The 19,007-nt window shown below is 39.6% G+C and overlaps 1 protein-coding gene across 4 annotated transcripts in view; it reads left to right on the plus strand.

Annotated features, from left to right (window-relative positions):
- The window catches only part of EEF1AKMT1 (EEF1A lysine methyltransferase 1), a 46,517-nt gene that overhangs the window by 2,657 nt on the left and 24,853 nt on the right, over positions 1-19,007 (plus strand). For all 4 annotated transcript variants that reach the window (XM_055244203.2, XM_055244204.2, XM_063619032.1 and 1 more), the window contains exon 2: positions 15,365-15,527. In XM_055244203.2, coding sequence (XP_055100178.2) covers positions 15,384-15,527 — 144 coding nt within the window. In that variant the 5' untranslated portion in view covers positions 15,365-15,383. The remainder of the gene's footprint in view (positions 1-15,364; positions 15,528-19,007) is intronic.

Below are 19,007 nucleotides of genomic sequence, written 5' to 3' on the forward strand. Positions count from 1 at the left end.
GCGGGTTCCCTTTTGGTTTTCATGTTTTATTTCTAAGTGATTAACAAGTTATAGGCTGTTATTTAAAAGCCCTCCTTCAGTGATGCAGCTGTGGAAAATACTAATAAAAATGGAATTGGCTGGGCATAATGGCCCATGTTTGTAATCTTAGCACTTTGGGACAACAAGGTGGGTGGATCACTTGAATCGAGGAGTTCAGGACCAGCCCGCGCAACATGATGAGACCCCCGTCTCTACAAAAATTAGCTGGGCATGGTGGTGTGCACCTGTAGTCCCAGCTACTCAGGAGGCTGAGGTGGGATAATTGCTTGAGCTGGGGAATTTGAGGCTGCAGGGAGCCACAGTTGCACCACTGCCTGGGCAACAGAGTGAAACCCTGTCTCAAAAAAAAAAAAAAAAAAATTTCTATGTCAAGGATAAATATATATGCATATGTGTATATGTATGTGTCTGCATATGTATATGGACACACTCATATACACACACAAACACACTTTTATTTTTCTTTCAGTTCTAGGCAGTATTGTGGTTGTACTCTTCAATTTTGCCAGGCAATATTGGCTTTTACTAGTTCCGTGATTTTTTTCCTGAATGAAAATAACTCACAATTCTGAAATACCAAATTGAAACCTTTTAGTTGTTTGCAGATCATTTTGCCATGTTTTCTCAGTTCAACATGCACACAAGCTAATCTTTGGAATTTCTACTTGGAAATTTTCCAGCCTGTTGGGTCCTGGTATGCTTTCCTGAAAATGTGTTTTTGTGCTTATTGCAGTAAACTAGAACTATTCATTTCAAGCATTCGTACCATTCTTTGGTGGGACTTCTACAGACAACCCCGTGTTGACTGAAATTATTTTTAGTTCTAAGTATAAAAACCTTAAAAGTAGATAATCCATCACTTTTCATCTTACAAAACTGAACAGTACACCCATTAAACCCTATTCTCCCCTCTCCCCAGCCCCTAGCAACCACAATTCTACTTTCTGCCTCTCCGATTTTGACTACTCTAGATACTTCACATAAATGGAGTTATGCAGTATTTTTTTAAATGGCTGGCTTATTTCACTTAGCATAATGTCCTGAAGGCTTATGCACATTGTAGCATATATCAGAATTTCCTTCTTTTCCAAGGGAATCATATTCCATTGTATGTATATATTTCATTTTCCTATATTCAGGCTTGCTGATTCTCTTCTGCCTGCTCAAAACTGCTTTTAATTCCTCTAGTGAGTTTTTCATTTCATTATTGTACTTTTCAGCTCCAGAATTTCTACTTAGTCTCCTGTTATGTTTTCTGTCTCTTTATTTATATTTCCATTTTGTTCATATGTCATTTTCCTCACTTTCTCTACACCTTTCTTTAGTTTTCTGAGAATCTTTAAGATAGTTATTTTAAAGTCTTTGTCTATGAGGCCCACCATCTAGTCTTTCTCAGGGATGGTTTCTCTTGATTTATTTTTTTCCTTTGGATGGGCTGTACTTTCCTGTTTCTTTGTGTGCCTTGTAATTTTTATGTTGAAAAATAAGGCATTTGAATAATAATGTGATAACTCTGGAAGCCATATTGTCTCCCTTCACCAGATTTTGCTGGATTTTTGTTATGTTTTTTGGGTTTTTTAGGCTATCTTTTGCTGGGGATCAGCACGAGTTGTAAACTTAAGATCTTCTCAGGTATTTTTTGAGCCCATGCCTTTTGCTGGGCATGTGTAATGACTTTCTAAATTCCCCTGTATATGCAGTTGTGTTTGAATGTCTGAGTCCTTAGATATCTGGCTTCCTGAAGGGTTAAAAGAGAAAACTACAAGCATGGGGGAAAGGTGCTGGCCCTTTAAATCTGCTGGAAGTCACTTTAGCCAGAGGGAGAGGGGCTTGCAACAATGGCTGCCATCTGTCTTTGGCTTTCTTATCAGAAGCAGCAAAGGGAGTCAGAACAGAATATTCCAATGTTTGAAAGACAGGTGGTTCCTGTAAGTTTTATGCAAGGTGTTTCCTGAATGTGTGCATAGCCAAGCTGCTCCTGGAACTATTCTGTGTTTACTTAGATTTTGTGTTTGCCTATTTGACATATATTAATTACAGGGTCAAACTAAAGGCTAAAGTTGTTTACATCATCCTTTTAAGCCCTCTCTCGTGGGTGCAGAAAACTCTTATCACAGACTTCCCAGTGACAACCATAGAAGGTCTATTTTTGCTTTATGCCTAACAGGGGACGTCCCCACCTAGATCCATCCCACTGACTTATTAATAAAGGCATAGTCTCAGGTCCTCTCTCTGCTTTGTGGTCTCTGCTTGTGACAGAGTTTCATGTGGCCCCCTGTGGCATGCCATGACCCTCATTTCTGGGGAGAATTGTAACATTAAACTTTCTTTTCAGTGGCATTGATCTCTCCATGTCCTCTCTGTCACCTTTACAAATTAAGACTTAACACAAAACAAGAATGCATGCATAGCTGCTTGTCAAGGGGCTGGAGGGTGAGAATGGGTAGCTGCTGCTGATCAGAGAGCTGAAATTCGCTGAAATTAACCACTATTTACCATCTAAGCCTTCCAGTAGACCCTTCAAAAGATTGAGGTGTCCAATCTTTTGGCTTCCCTGGGCCACATTGGAAGAAGAATTGTCTTGGGCCACACATAAAATACACTAACAATAGCTGAGAATCTGGGTAGGCCAAGATGGCCAGAGTGGAAGGCTGAGTACCAGAGAGAATAGAGAAAGAACTCCAGGTATCTGCAGAGGGACCTCCTTGAGAAACTACTGGAAGATAGGGAAATAAACATCTGAAAAGATTTGAAGGAGCAATACCTGACTCATTCAAGACCAAGAATAATGTCTTTCTACCAGCTGGACTGGAAAACCTCATAATTTATGGGGCATTGGATAGAGTACTTCAAAGGGTTTTGCCTCTGTAGTGGGGTGTAATCAGTCTAGACTAAGTGCTGCTCTGCTCTTATCTAACAGTCTTAAAAATGAGACCTGAAAAGATCAAATTGTTTCCAAGTAACCTGTGTTTCAGGAATACTTATATAGGAATACAGAAATATACAGCATACAAGTTAAAATCTACAATGTCTGGCATTCAATAAAAAAAAACTATCGGACATGTGAAAAAGCAAGAAAATACAATCCGTAATGGGAAAATCAGTCCACTGAAACTGACCCAGAATAGATATATGTTAGAAGTAGTGGAAAAGGATGCTAAAATAAATTTATATCCTGTACTTTCAAAAAGCTAGAGGAAAATTGAACATGTGAACTGGAAATATGCAAATAAAGACTCATGTAACTTTTGGAGATAGGTCTGAGATGAAATGTCTGGGGTGAAAATTACACTGTATGGGATTAATAGATTAGACATAGAAGAATAGAAGATTAGTAAACTTGAACACTAGAAATAGCTATCACAAATGAAATACAAAGAGAAAGAAGTTTAAAATGAAGAAAGCATCAGAGAGTTGTGGTACAATATGAAGCTACTAAATATATGTATAATTGGAGTCCCTGAAAGAGAAGGGCAGCAGAAGATTACTTGGGAATAATGGTCAGAGTTTTTCCAAATTTGGTGAAAAACTATAAACCCACAGATCCAAGAAGCTCAGTAAACACAAAGTATAAGAAATGTGTAAAAAACCACACCAAGGCACATCATAATCAAGTACCCAAAACCAGTAATAAAGAGAAAAACCTTAAAAACCATTAGAAAAGAAAGACATGAAGAAAAATAAGAATTACAGCAGATTTTATGTGTGGAAACAATACAGTGAACAGACAGTGGAGGACCATCTTTAAAGAACCAAAAGAAAACTTGTCAACCTCAAATTCTATACCCACAGTTAAACAGACTTTATCAGAAACAAAAGCTGAGAGAATGCATCACCAGCAGAATTATACTACAAGGAATGTTCAATGAAGTCATTCAAGTAGAAGGAAAATGACACCAGCTGGAAATATCTTTTTTTTTTTTTTTTGAGACGGAATCTCGCTCTGTCGCCCAGGCTGGAGTGCAGTGGCGTGATCTAGGCTCACTGCAAGCTCTGCCTCCTGGGTTCATGCCATTCTCCTGCCTCAGCCTCCCAAGTAGCTGGGACTACAGGTGCCTGCCTAACACCTGGCTAATTTTTTGTATTTTTAGTGGAGACAGGGTTTCACCGTGTCAGCCAGGATGGTCTCGATCTCCTGACCTCATGATCTGTCCGCCTCGGCCTCCCAAAGTGCTGGGATTACAGGTGTGAGCCACCGCGCCTGGCCCACCATCTGGAAATATCTATACAACAGAATAAGGAGTTAAATATATATATGAGTTTTTATTTTAACAATGTAGTGTGGCATTTATAACAAATGTAAAAGTAAAATGTATGACAACAATAACACAAAGGTTTGGAGAAGAGAAATGGATTTATGTATACTATTCTAAGTTTTTTTTTTCTTTTTTCTTTTTTTTTTTTGAGATGGAGTCTTGCTCTGTCACCCAGGCTGGAGTGCAGTGGTGCAATCTTGGCTCGCTACAACCTCTGCCTCCTGGGTTCAAGCAATTCTCTTGTCTCAGCCTCCTGAGTAGCTGGGACTACAGGCGCCTGCCATCACATCCGGCTAATTTTTGTATTTTTAGTTGAGACAGGATTTCACCATATTGGTCAGGCTAGTCTCAAACTCCTGACCTCAGGTGATCCACCTGCCTTGGCCTCCCAAAGTGCTGGGATTACAAATGTGAGCCACTGCACCTGGCCATATACTATAATTCTTAAGCAACCTCTTAAATAACAGAGTCACAGCTAGTAAGCTAGCAATGGAGAAAGAAATAGATTCATAAAATGTTTTCACTGCTATGTAGTGAATATACTGTAGGAATATACAACATATACTGTCTAATGGTTGGACATTTCAGTGTAGTTTAATTTTTTCTCTTACATATTTTTTTATTTTTCTTTTCTTTCTTTTTTTTTTTTTTTTTTGGGATGGAGTCTCACTGTGTCACCCAGGCTGGAGTGCAGTGTTGTGATCTCTGCTCACTGCAACCTCCACCTCCTGGGTTCGAGTGATTCTCCTGCCTCAGCCTCCTAAATAGCTGAGATTACAGGCAGTGCCAACATGCCCAGCTAATTTTTTTGTATTTTTAGTAGAGATGGGGTTTCACCATGTTGGCCAGGCTGGTCTTGAACTCCTAACATCATGATCTGCCCACCTTGGCCTCCCAAAGTGCTGGGATTACAGGTTTGAGCCACCACGCCCAGCCTCTATTACATATTTCTATTTTGAGCATCTTTTCATATATTTATATGCCTCCTTGATGTTAGACTTCTTAATTGCGGTCAATCTGATAGGTGTATAGTGTGGTATCTCATTATGATTATAATTTGCATTCCCTCATGACAAGGTTGAACACCTTTTCATATGATTTTTGATTATCTGTATGTCATCTTTTATAAAGTGCCTGTTGAAATGTTTTGCCTATTTGTCTTTTGGTATAAAAGAATTCTAAAAAGAAAAAATTCAAGAAACATATATGAAAGCTAGAAAATGAAACAAGAATTAAAACCAACGGAAGAGGCCGGGCGCGGTGGCTCACGCCTGTAATCCCAGCACTTTGGGAGGCCAAGGTGGGCGGATCACGAGGTCAGGAGTTCGAGACCAGCCTGGCCAACATGGTGAACTCCGTCTCTACTAAAAGATACAAGAATTAGCCAGGTGTGGTGGCAGGCGCCTGTAATCCCAGCTACTGGGGAGGCTGAGGCAGGGGAATCATGCGAAACTAGAAGGCGGAGGTTGCAGTGAGCTGAGATTGCACCACTGCACTCCAGCCTGGGTGAAAGAGTGAAACTCCATCTCAAAAAAAAAAAAAAAAAAAAAAACCCAAGGGAAGAAATAGAAAGCAAATAATGAAATAGCAGGCTTAAGCACAATATATCAATAATAACATTAAGTGTAAAAGGTCCAAATGCACCAATAAAGGAGCTTATCAGTAAGGATTTAGTTTTTATTTTTATTTTTATTTTATTTTCGAGTTGGAGTCTCGCATTGTTGCCTGGGCTGGAGTGCAATGGCACGATCTCGCTCACTGCAACCTCTGCCTCCCGGGTTCAAGCGATTTTCCTGCCTCAGCCTCCCGAGTAGCTGGGATTACAGGTGCCCTCCACCATGCCCGGCTAGTTTTTTTGTATTTTTAGTAGAGACGGGGTTTCATTATGTTGACCAGGCTGTTCTCGAACTCCTGACCTTGTGATCCACCCGCCTCAGCCTCCCAAAGTGCTGGGATAACAGGCGTGAGCCACTGTGCCTGGCCAGGATTTTTTTTTTTTAGACGAAAACTATATGCTGCCCACAAGAAACTCACTTCAAAATTAGCAGGGTGTGTGTGTGTGTGTGTCTGTGTGTGTGTTGAAAGTGAAAAGAAGGGGAAAATATATGCCATAGAAGCTTTTTTTTAAAAGCATGAGCGCTTTTATTGATAGCAGGTAAAATAGACTTATGAGAGTAAAGAAGTCACCAGGAACAACAACAACAACAGAATTACATAACGATAAAAAGAGTGAATTCATCAAGAACAAACAACAATTCTAAGTATGTATGCACCAAATGAGAACAATTTAAATTACATGAAACATGAAGTAAAAACTGATAGAACTGAAAGGAAATGGACAAATACACCATTACAGCTGGGTACTTCAATTCCCTCTCAGCAATCGATAGAACTGCTAGATGGGAAACCAGCAAGGATACAGGGGACTTAATAACACCATTAACCAAAAGGATCTATTCACATTTATATAACCCTTCACCCAACAACATCAAAATACACATTATTTTCAAGTATTCATGGAATATTTCACCAACATAGACCATATCCATGGCCATTACACAAACTTCAGCATTTTTAAAAAGTGTTGAAATTATACATGGTAGAAAACCTAACAGGAAAATCTCTAAACACTTGGAAATTAAACAGTGTACTTCTAAATATATGGGCCAGAGAGAAATTTAAAAGTACACTGAACTGAATGAAAATGGGTGAAAAAGGATAAAAATTTGCTGGGATGTTGCTAAAAGGGAATTTAAAGCACTAAACACTTAAATTAGAAGAAAGGTCTCAAAACAGTGTTCTAAACTCCCAGATCAAAAAGGTAGTTTAAAACAAAATAAATGCAAAGAAAGTAGAAGGAAGGAAATGAAAGGCAGAAATCAATGAAATTGAAAATAAAGTCAATGATGCAAAAACTTATTTTTTAAAAGAGATCAATAAAATTGATGAACCTTTAGTAAGAAAAAAGAGAAGACAAAAATTACTGACATTAGGAACGAAATGGGGATATCAGTACAGATCCTAAAGACATTGGAAACAATTGGGGACTGCTATAAACATCTCTATACAGATAAATTTTAACAACTTAGATGAAGTGGACCAATTCGTTGAAACTACAAACTACCAGAACTCACCCAATATGAAATTGATAATGTGAATAGCCCTATAAGTATTAAATTGAATTTGCAGTTAAAGCCCTCTCATACAAGAAATTTTCAGGCCAGGCATGGTGGCTCATGCCTGTAATCTCAGCAGTTTGGGAGGCCGAGGTGGGCAGATCACCAGAGGTCAGGAGTTTGAGACTGGCCTGGCCAACATGGTGAAACTCCATCTCTACTAAAAATGCAAAAATTAGCCAGGTTGGGTGGTAGACACCTGTAATCCCAGCTATTTGGGAGGCCGAGGCTGGAGAATCGCTTGAACCCAGGAGGCGGAGGTTGCCGTGAGCTGAGGTGGAGCCATTGCACTCCAGCTTGGGCAACAATAGCAAAACTGTTTCAAAAAAAAAAAAAAAAAAAAAAACAAAGAAAAATTTTGGGCCTTAAATGCTAGGGATGCTATAACAAAATATCATAGACTGGGTGGCTAAAAGTAATGGCAGAAACGGCAATTACCTTTGCACCAACCTAGCATCTCCAGATATAATTACAATGAGGGTTAAGGCTTTAACATATAAATGGGGTGTGGGGGGCGGGGTGTGTCAATTGAATCCATAGCACATAATTTCACTGAAAAAATTTACCAAATGTTTATTGCATTAGCACTGATTGTACACATTCTTTTCCAGAAAATAGAAGAGGAGACGTTTCTAGTTTATTTGATGAGACTAATATTACCCTGTTACCAAAACCAAAGACAATACAAAGACCGAAAACTATAGACCAATATACCTCATGAAGATAGGTGACGAAATCCTCAGCAAAATATTAGTAAATATGATCTAGCAATACATAAGAAGAATCAGTTAAGTGGAACCTATTCCAGGAATGTGAGACTGGTTTAACAGAAAATCAGTCAGTTTAATTTATATCATGAGGTTAAAGAAAAATCACATGATCGTATAAATTGATATCAAAAAGTTATTTGAAAATTCAGCACCCATTCATGATGAAACTTGGCAAACTACTAATAAAGGGAACGTCCTCATCTTAATATAGATCATCTACACCCTGGGTGTAGTGACTCACACCTGTAATCCCAGCACTTTTGGAGGCTGAGGCAGGAGGAACCCTTGAGCTCAGGAGTTTGAGACCAGCCTGGGCACCAGAGTGGGACCGCATCTCTACAAAAAATAAAAATGTTAGCTGGGCATGGTGGCGCATGCCTGTAGTCCCAGCTGCTTGGGAGGTTGAGGTGGAAAGATCACTTGAGTCCAGAAGGTTGTGGCTGCATCGTATTTAATGGTGAAAGATTGAATGCTTTCCCACTTAAAATCTGGGGCAAGTGTAGGATATCTGCTCTTATCACTCCTATTCAACTCACTAGAAGTCCTGGCCGAGCACGATGGTTCGCGCCTGTAATCCCAGCACTTTGGGAGGCCGAGTTGGGTGGATCACTTGAGGTTAGGAGTTCGAGACTAGCCTGGCCAACATGGTGAAACCCCATCTCTACTAAAAATGCAAAAAAATTTAGCTGGGCGTGGTGGCAGGTGCCTGTAATCCCAGCTACTGGGGATGCTGCTGTAGCAGGGAGAATCGCTTGAACCCAGGAGGTGGAGGTTGCAGTGAGCCGAGAACGCACCACTGCACTCCAGCCTGGGCAACAGAGTGAGACTCTGTCTCAAATTAAAAAAAAAGACTGATGAAATAAAGATGAACTAAATAAATGGAGAGATGTGCCATGTTTCATGGCTGGAAGACCCCCAAAAATAAAGATATCAATCCTCTCTAAATTGATATACAGTTTTAATACAATGTTAATCAAATTCCCAGGAAGATTTTTTTTTGTAGCCATACATAAGCTTATTTTAAACTTTGTATAGAATGGCAAAGGAACTAGATTAAAACATTTCTTGAATAAGAAGAGTATGAAGAATCATGCCAACTGATTTTAAGACTCAATATTCGACTTCAATCATCAAGAATGGTATTTTCAGAGTAGACACAGATCAATGGGATAGAATAGAGAACCCAGAAACAGACCTATTCAAATGTGCCTAACTGATTTTTGACAAAGGTGAAAATGCAATTTCAAAAATAGCCTTCTCAACAAATGTTGGAGCAATTGCACATCCACACACAATAACAACAAAAGAGAACCTGACCTAAAACTTATGTGAACATTAATTAATTCAAAATGAATCATAGATTAAAATGTGAAGTTCTATACATAATAGAAAAAGTTTTATATAAAACTTCTTTGGGGCCAAACACGGTGGCTCACACCTGTAATCCCAGCACTTTGGGAGGCCAAGGCGGGCAGCTCACCTGAGGTCAGGAGTTTGAGACCAGCCTGGCCAACATAGCGAAACCCCATCTCTACTAAAAATACAAAAATTAGCCAGGCGTCATGGCGCACACCTGTAATCCTAGCTACTCAGGAGGCTGAGGCAGGAGATTTACTTGAACCCGGGAGGCAGAGGTTGCAGTGAGCCAAGATTGTGCCACTGCACTCCAGCCTGTGAGACAGAGTGAGTCCCTGTCTCAAACAACAAAAAAAACTTATTTGGGACCCAGTGGTTGGCACATCCTTCTGAGCACCAAATACAAGATCCATAAAAGAAAATGATATATTGAGCTATAGTAAGAGACATGAGCAGAAATTTCACCAGAGATAAAAAGAGATGGCAAATACGAATATGAAAACATGTTCAACATTAAGTATTCAGGAAATGCGAATTAACACTACCATGAGCTAGCACTACACACACGTTGAGCTAAAATAAATACCAAATCCTGGTGAGGCTGCAGAGGAACTGGATCTCTCAGATACTGCTAGAGGAAATGTAAAATGGTACAGACACTCAAGAAAAAGTTTGGCAATTACTTACAAAACTAAACAGAACCATTTACAAAAGACTACAAATTGTATGATTCCATTTGTAGATGGGATTTTGTTATGTGCAGAGTAACCAAATACATAGAGACAAAGTAGGTTAGTGGTTGCCTAGGGCTAAGTATGGATCGGGAGATAGGGATGCACTGCTAATAGGTATGGCATTTCTTTTGGGAGTTTTGAAAATGTTCTAAAATTTGATTATAGTGATGATTGCACAACTCTGAATATACTAACAGTCATTAAATTATACACTTTATTTTTTTTATCTTTTTTTTGACACAGGTTCTCGTTCTGTTACCCAGGCTGAAATACAGTGGGATGATCTTGGCTCACTGCATCCTATGCCTCCAGACTCAAGCAATCCTCCCGCCACAGCCTCCCATGTAGCTGGGTCTACAGGCACATGCCATCACACTCAACTAATTTTTAAAAACATTTTTGTAGAGACAAGGTCTCACTGTATTGCCCAGGCTGCTCCTAAGCTCAAGTGACCCTCCTCCCTCAGCCTCCCGCATTCCACCTGAATTATACACTTTAAATAGATGAATTGTATGGTATATGAATTGGATCTCAATAAAGACGTTTTAAAATTTGCACATTTCACTTCAATAGGCATTTCAAAAACAACTACATGACTGCAAAGAGAATCCTGACTTCTTTGGCCACAGTAAACCTCATAGTACAGGGATTCAGTTCTTCATTTGATGAAACCCTCTTATAATGTGTCATCATGAAATAAATTTTTTGATGTCCTCAAAATAAACACATTCTAACCATAAAATCCAACATCATACTCTTGAGCATTTATCCAGAAAAATGAAAATTCCTATACATTTTACAGGAATGTTCACAACAGCTCTATTTGTAATAACTTAAAATTGGAAACAACCCAAATGTTTTAGTGGTTGAATGGTTAAGTGTGGCCATACTATGGATTACTACTCAGTAATAAAACGGAATGAACTATTGATACACAGAACAACCTGGGTAAATTTTTAAACCATGCCGAGTGAAAAATGACAATCTCAAGTTATATAATGTATGATTCCATTTATCTAAAGTTCTTGAAGTGACAAAATTATTGAAATGGAGAACAAATTAATGCTTTCCAGGGGTTAGGAATGGAGATTGAGGTGGGAGAGGATGGGAATGACTTTAAAAAGATAGTACAACTCATCTCTGTGGTGCTGGAATATTCTGTCTCTTATCCATGGAAGTGTTTTCATGAATCTACACGTGATAGCATTATATAAAACTACACATGTGGCCGGGCGCGGTGGCTCACGCTTGTAATCCCAGCACTTTGGGAGGCCGAGGCGGGTGGATCACGAGGTCAGGAGATCGAGACTACAGTGAAACCTCGTCTCTACTAAGAATACAAAAAAATTAGCCGGGCGTAGTGGCGGGCGCCTGTAGTCCCAGCTACTCGGAGAGGCTGAGGCAGGAGAATGGCGTGAACCCGGGAGGCGGAGCTTGCAGTGAGCCGAGATTGCGCCACTGTACTCCACCCTGGGCGACAGAGCGAGACTCCGTCTCAAAAAAAAAAAAAAAAAAAAAACTACACATGTGCATATGCCTGCAAATAAATGTGTGTAAAACCAGTGAACTGAACGAGCTCTGTGGATTGTACTGTTCATTTCCTGGTTTGACAATGCACTGTAGTTATATAAGTTGCTACCATTGTGGAAAAATAGGTAGAAGGATACATGGGATGGACCTACATTATTTTTGCAAATTCCTGTGAATCTGTGATTATTTCAGAGTAGAAAGCTCAGGAATGAGAATTGGTGTATAAAAATAGAAATATTTATGTCCAAATTATCAGATTCCTTTCCAAAAGATTATGCCAATTTAAATTGTTACCTAAATTAGAGAGTATACCAATATCACTACATTCTCATTAGCATTAAGTATGTCCATTATTTTGATGTACTTGTTTTGTCTGTGTATTCTTTTTAAATTTTTAGAATATGTATATTTTTAAATTTTAAAACATGTTTTATTTTATTTTTAATTTTAGATTCAGGGCATACATGTGCAGGGTATATTGGGTGATACTGGAGTTTGGGTTTCTAGTGAACCCATCACCCAATATTGAACATAATATCTGATAGGGTAGTTTTTTTCAATCCTTCCCCCACTCTTTTCGGCTCCTTTTTTGGAGTCCCTAGTATCTATTATTTCTGTCTTTATGTCCACCTGTACCCACTGTTTAGCTCCCATCTATAAGTGAGAGCATGTGGTATTTGGTTTTCTGTTTCTCTTTTAATTCACGTAGGATAATAGCCTCTAGCAGCATCCATGTTGCTGCAAAGGACATGATTTCACTCTTTTTTATGGCTGTGTACTATTCCATGGTGTATATGTAGCACATTTTCTTTATCCAGCCCATCTTTGATAGGACACTTAGGTTGATTCCATGACTTTACTCTTGTGAATAGTCCTTCAATAAACAGACTAGTACAGGGGTCTTTTTGTTTTACATAGGATTAGCTAACTTACATTCATACCAGCAGTGTATAAGCATTCCCTTTTCTCATATCCTTGCCCACATCTGTTATTTTTTGACTTCTTTTTTTTTTTTTTTTTTTTTTTTGAGACAGAGTCTTGCTCTGTCACCCAGGCTGGGGTGCAGTGGCACAATCTCGGCTCACTGCAAGCTCCACCTCCCAGGTTCATGCCATTCTCCTGCCTCAGCCTCCCAAGTAGCTGGGACTACAGGTGCCCACCACCACGCCCAGCTAATTTTTTTGTATATTTAGTAGAGACAGGGTTTGACCATGTTAGCTAGGATGGTTTCGATCTCCTGACCTCGTGATCCACCAGCCTCGGCCTCTCAAAGTGCTGGGATTACAGGCATGAGCCACCGTGCCCGGCCTATTTTTTGACTTTTTAATAATGGCTATTCCGACTGGTGTGAGATGGCATCTCATTGTGATTTTAATTTGCTCTTCTCTGATAATTAGTGATGCTGAGCATTTTTTCATGTTTCTTGGCCACTTGTATGCCATCTATTGATCATGTACTTTGCCCACTTTTTAATGCAATTCCTTGTTTTTTTCTTGTTGATTTAATTCAGTTTTTCTTTCTTTCTTTCTTTTTTTTTTTTTTTTTTTTTTTGAGACTGAGTCTCGCTCTGTCACCCAGGCTGGAGTGCAGTGGCGCCATCTCGGCTCACTGCAAGCTCCACCTCCCAGGTTAACACCATTCTCCTGCCTCAGCCTCCTGGGTAGCTGGGACTACAGACGCCTGCCACCACGCCTGGCTAATTTTTTGTATTTTTTAGTAGAGACGGGGTTTCACTGTGTTAGCCAGGATGGTCTCGATCTCCTGACCTCATGATCCACCCGCCTTGGTCTCCCAAAGTGCTGCCATTACAGGCGTGAGCCACTGCGCCCAGCCGATTTAATTTTCTTATAGATTCTGCATATTAGTCCTTTGTTGGATGCATAGTTTGCACATATTTTTTCTGATTCTGTAGGTTGTCTATTTACTTTGTTGATTGTTGCTTTTGCTGTGCAGAGCTTTACCACTGGTCAATTTTTGATTTTGTTGCAATTACTTTTGAGGTCTGTCAAATTCTTTGCCTAAGCCAATGTCCAAAAGAGTCTTTTAAGTTTTCTCCTAGAGTTTTTATAGTTTCAGGTCTGACATTTCAGTCTTTAATACATCTTGAGTTAATTTTTCTATCTGGTGAGAGGCAGGCGTCCAGTTTTACTCTTCTGCAAATGACTAGCTAGTTTTCCCAGCACCATTTATCGAATAGAATATCCTTTCCCCATTGTTTATTTTTGTTGACTTGGTTGAAGACCAGTTGATTGTACATGTGTGGCTTTATTTCTGGGTTCTCTATTGTATTCCATTGATTATGTCTCTGTTTTTTTATCTGTACCATGCTGTTTTGGTTATTATAGCCTTGTAGTATAGTTTGAAGTCAGGTAGTGGGATGCTTCTAGCTTTGTTCTTTTTGCTTAGGATTGCTTTGGCTATTCATTCTCTTTTTTGGTTCCATATGAATTTTAGAATTTTTTTTTAATTCTTTGAAAATGATGTTTGTAATTTGTTAGGAATTGTATTGAATCTGTAGATTGCTTTGGGCAGTATGATCTCTTATGTCGACCATCTGTTTTTCATACTGAGGATATATAAGCTAGCCAAAATACTGATACATGATTTATATGCCATAATTTGTTTGATGTATGTATATAAATAAAACTATTCAGAAGAAATTGGCTTTATATGTTTAAGGGAGACATAAGACATAAATCAGTACATGTAAGGTATATATTGGTTTGGTCCAGAAAGGCAGGACAACTGGAAGTGGAGGGCTTCCTGGTCATAGGTAGATTCCAAAATTGTTTTGATTGGCAGTTGGTTGAAAGAGTTAAGTTATTATTTTGGAATCAATGGAAAGGAGTGTCTGGATTAAGATAAGGGATTCTGGAGACCAAGGTTATTATTATGTAGATGAAGCCTGCAGGCGGCAGGCTTCAGAGAGAATAGATGCTAAATGCCTCTATCAGACCGAAAAAGGTGCCAGACTCTTAATTAATTTATCCTGGGTCAGGAGAAGACCTGGAAAGGGAAGGGGATTATCTACAGTTTGTAGATTTTCTCCACAGGAGACAGCTTTGCAGGGCCATTTCAAAATATGTCAAAAAATATATTTGGGGATAAAATACTTCAACTTCTTTCGGGGCCTGTTACCTGTTGTGTGTACTATACTAGAGTCAGATTGGAATTTGATATCTTATTGCTACAAAGAGCCTGTTTTGTCACTCTTAAGATCTCTGTTTTAATGTTTATACTAGTCAGTTGTGTCTGAAGTCCAAAGGAAGGAGAATATAATGAGACATGTCCTTCCCATCATGGCCTGGTTTTTCAGGTTTACTTGGCCACAGAAGAGGGATTTATTCTTCTTAGGGGGGGCTTAGGATTTTATTTTTGGTTTACTTGTATAAAACTCACTTCAGTTTGGATCCTTGCTGTTAAATAAAAATTTTTAAAAATTATTACTGGATGGAAGGGGAAACAAAATCTGCACAGAACATTTATTTCTTGATCTGCAGATTATAAACAACTTGTGAAATGAGTGATTTGGAAGATGATGAGACACCCCAGCTTTCTGCCCATGCTTTAGCAGCTCTCCAGGAATTTTATGCTGAGCAAAAGCAACAAATTGACCCAGGCGAGGAAGATAAATATAACATTGGAATAATAGAAGAGAATTGGGTAAGTAAATGCATTTCACAGCCATCAGGAAGTATTGATGTGGAACCTACTCTGTGCATTAGTCCAGTGTTTGTCTGTCTCACCTAAAACTGGAATCTCTGTCACCTGTCATTTGGGATCTGAACTTCTCTATGGGGAGCTAAGACAGAAAGCAGTCAGTGAACATTTTAGAACAGTGTAACAGCTTTTCTTGAACAGCTGTTCTTGATTCTGACTATCAGGCTGGTTGGTGATCAGAAGATGGGGTTTTTCAAATAAGGAGATAATGATGCAGGATTTCTCCTCTTGGTCACTTTGCAAGCCAGGGACCCTCAGCTGGCAACACCCCTCCTGGGCCTTGCTCGGCCACGCTGGTGTGCCCCAGCTTGGCTGTGTTACAGCTCGTACCCATGTTCAGCGGTTCCCAAGTTGTTCTTCTGCGTCCAAGAAGAATGAGGATATGAGGGACATTGGAGGGTGAAGAGGATGGGGAAGAATTTTAATGAGTGATGAAAACTGCTTTCAGCAGAGACGGGACGCAGGTTTAGGGGATAGTTACCCCATGTGGCTGGGTGTGGGGCCCTTTATGGACTCAGAATGGGGAGTATGTGCTGTTGGTTTGTGAGTATGCAAAAAAGGTGAAGGTGAAGGCACCACTCAAAGGTGGGCACAACAGTGTAGAAAAAACAAATAGGAAAGGGTAAGTATATGTAAAATAGGTAAAGGGTGGAGAACAATGAGAGGAAAGTGTGCAAACAGGAAGACAAGTTCTCAATCTGTTCCAAGGATTTAACTTGTAGCTTGGCTTTCAGGCTTTAAACTGTCTTCATCTTGGAGGTGGGGTTTTCCTGGGGACCCATCCCATCTGCCTAGGCATTTGTCTGCCTCTGTCAATAATACCTTATTATGTCCAATACAAACTTCTGCTTCATTCTTGGATACAGATACACCCTACCAGTTTTTATGGACCCCAGAAATCCTGGTGGAAACAGAAAATATTATCATTGCCGGAAATTGGGGAACTAAACTTAAACATGTGTTGAAAAATTGATGAGAAGGAAATTTAAAGAAGATACTAATAGTTTCTGGTGTATAATATATATTTCAATTATATTTTTATCATCTGAATTACAATAGGGATTAGAAAAAAATGAGTTGAAGGAAACTCCTAACATGACCTGGAACCTATAATTTTTTCTTTAAAGGAAATAGTTGGGAAATAGACAAGGCTTGAAGTTTGTCTGTGACTACCCCTTGATAATAGCTGTATCTTCAACACTTTGCAGCTGGAAGGAAGCTTCTGTATGCTTATCATTTTTTATAGTCTTTAATATTTTTGTGTCCAGTTTGGATCTCTGAGTTATATAAACTTTTCCTATTTACCCTGTTTGAAGCTAACTGTGATAAACATGTTTCTTTCCATTTATTCCACATGTTCCACTTATTCTAAAGCCTCTTTCTCACTGTTTCCCTTCTTTATGTCTGTTTACCTTCTAGCTTGATGCTTCTGTAAGTAAAAAATATAGGAAATTTGAAGTACTGCATTATTCTTGAGGTGGTCTGTCTTTTTCTTTTTTCCTTCTGCTTAATTTTTAAAATACTATGTACTTTTTTTCTAATTATGAAAACTAGTCCTAATCCCACTGCTTAGAATTAACACGTTTTCTAATTTTGAAACTTTGGTTTGATTATAAAATTGAGGAAATGTAGAAAGCATAAAAATTGACAGACAAGATTTAGCCATGATGTCTACTAGAGGTATTGGGTACTTGCCTCCTCCACAAATAAGAATCAAAATATTGAGCCAATAATCTCACTTCAAATAGACTACTTTAGAGAAAATGCTGGAATTCAACAGGGAAGTGACAGGAAACACCTAAGGTGAGGACGGAGAGGAAATGAGGCAGCCTGCTTGACAGGGATCAATTAGGATCCTGGAGAGGCCCCCAGTGTGGGGAAAGGCTAAGTGAGTGACTTCTAGCAGTTTATATTCCCACCAAGGATTCTGCAATTCTAGCCACAGAAGAGCCCTTTTGGCCCATGAAGGCCCTGAGGCAAACATAGGGAACTGCCTAGAGACCATGTGATGGCACTGCTCCAGATAGGGAGCACATGCCAAGTCCCACACAAGGCACTGTTTTGAGAGCCCAGCTCCCACAAGACTGCATCCTGCCATGACACCCAACAGCTCCTGCATCTCCACATCTCTGGAGCCCCATTGACTTCCCCCAGACTCAGCTGAGGTTGCTGTGGTCTGCTGCCACCAGGGGTGAAGTGTGAGCCATTGGCAGCAAGCAACCCCACTGCCGGTAGTAGCAGGACCACTGCACAATTAAAAGTTCCCTTAGGAAAAGCTACCCTGCTTATAGCCATGACTAGGGCCAAAGTGTGCCCTTCCCAACCTCCCGTTTATGGCTGCTGCCACTGACAGCCACACCACCCTCCCTAAGAATAGCACAGGTACTGCTGTTTCCACCGGGAATCCTGAGTACAGGCCTGCTCAGCCTGGCTCCATCTTCCCCTACATGATGTAAGGGACACCATAAGTGGCCAATTTTTTTTTTAATTTTCTTTTTCTCCAAGGCAGAGTCCCACTCTGTCACCCAGGCTTGAGTGCAGTGGTGCGATCTCGGCTCACTGCAACACCTGCCTCCTTGTTTCAAGCGATTCTTGTGCCTACAGGTGTGTGCCACTACACCTGGTGATTTTTTTTTTTTTTGTATTTTTGGTAGAGACAGGGTTTTACCATGTTGGCCAGGCTGGCCTTGAAATTATCTGCCTGCCTTGGCCTCCCAAACTGCTGGGATTACAGGCAGGAGCTACTGTGCCTGGCTTTTTAAAAATTTTCAGGGTCCCAGAAGGCAAAGCGAAGACAAAAGAGATAGAAAACCTATTTCATGGAATAATAGCTGAAAACTTCCCAAGTCTAGAAAGAGATTTACACATCCAGATACAGGAAGCTTAGAGATTCCCAAACAGATTAAATTCAAAAAAGTATTCTTCATGGCACATTATTGTCAAACTGTTGGAAGTCAAAAGTCAAAGAGAATTCTAAAAACAGCAAGACAAAATGACTAGTCACTTAAAAGGGAAACTTCATCAGACTAACAGCATATTCTCAGCAGAAATCTTACATGCCAGGAGAGAATGGGGTGATATATTCAAAATATTGAAAGAAAAAAAAACTACCAACAAAAGATTCTATACCCAGCAAAATTATTCTTCGCAAATGAAAGAGAAATCAAGACTCCCAGACAAGTAAAAGCTGAGGAAATTCATCACCTCTAGACCAGCCCTGCAAGAAATACTTAAAGGAGTCCTACACATTGAAGCAAAAGGATGAAATCTACCATCATGGAAATACACTAAAGTATAAAACCCACTGGTAAAGCAAACACAGAAAACCACCAAACCATAATGATAAACAGTAAGAGAGAAAGAAAGGAACAAAGGATGTACAAGACAACCAGAAATAAATTAATAAAATGTTAGGAATAAGCC

The sequence above is a fragment of the Symphalangus syndactylus genome, chromosome 15 (assembly GCF_028878055.3).
Source record: "Symphalangus syndactylus isolate Jambi chromosome 15, NHGRI_mSymSyn1-v2.1_pri, whole genome shotgun sequence".
NCBI classification, from domain to species: domain Eukaryota; kingdom Metazoa; phylum Chordata; class Mammalia; order Primates; family Hylobatidae; genus Symphalangus; species Symphalangus syndactylus.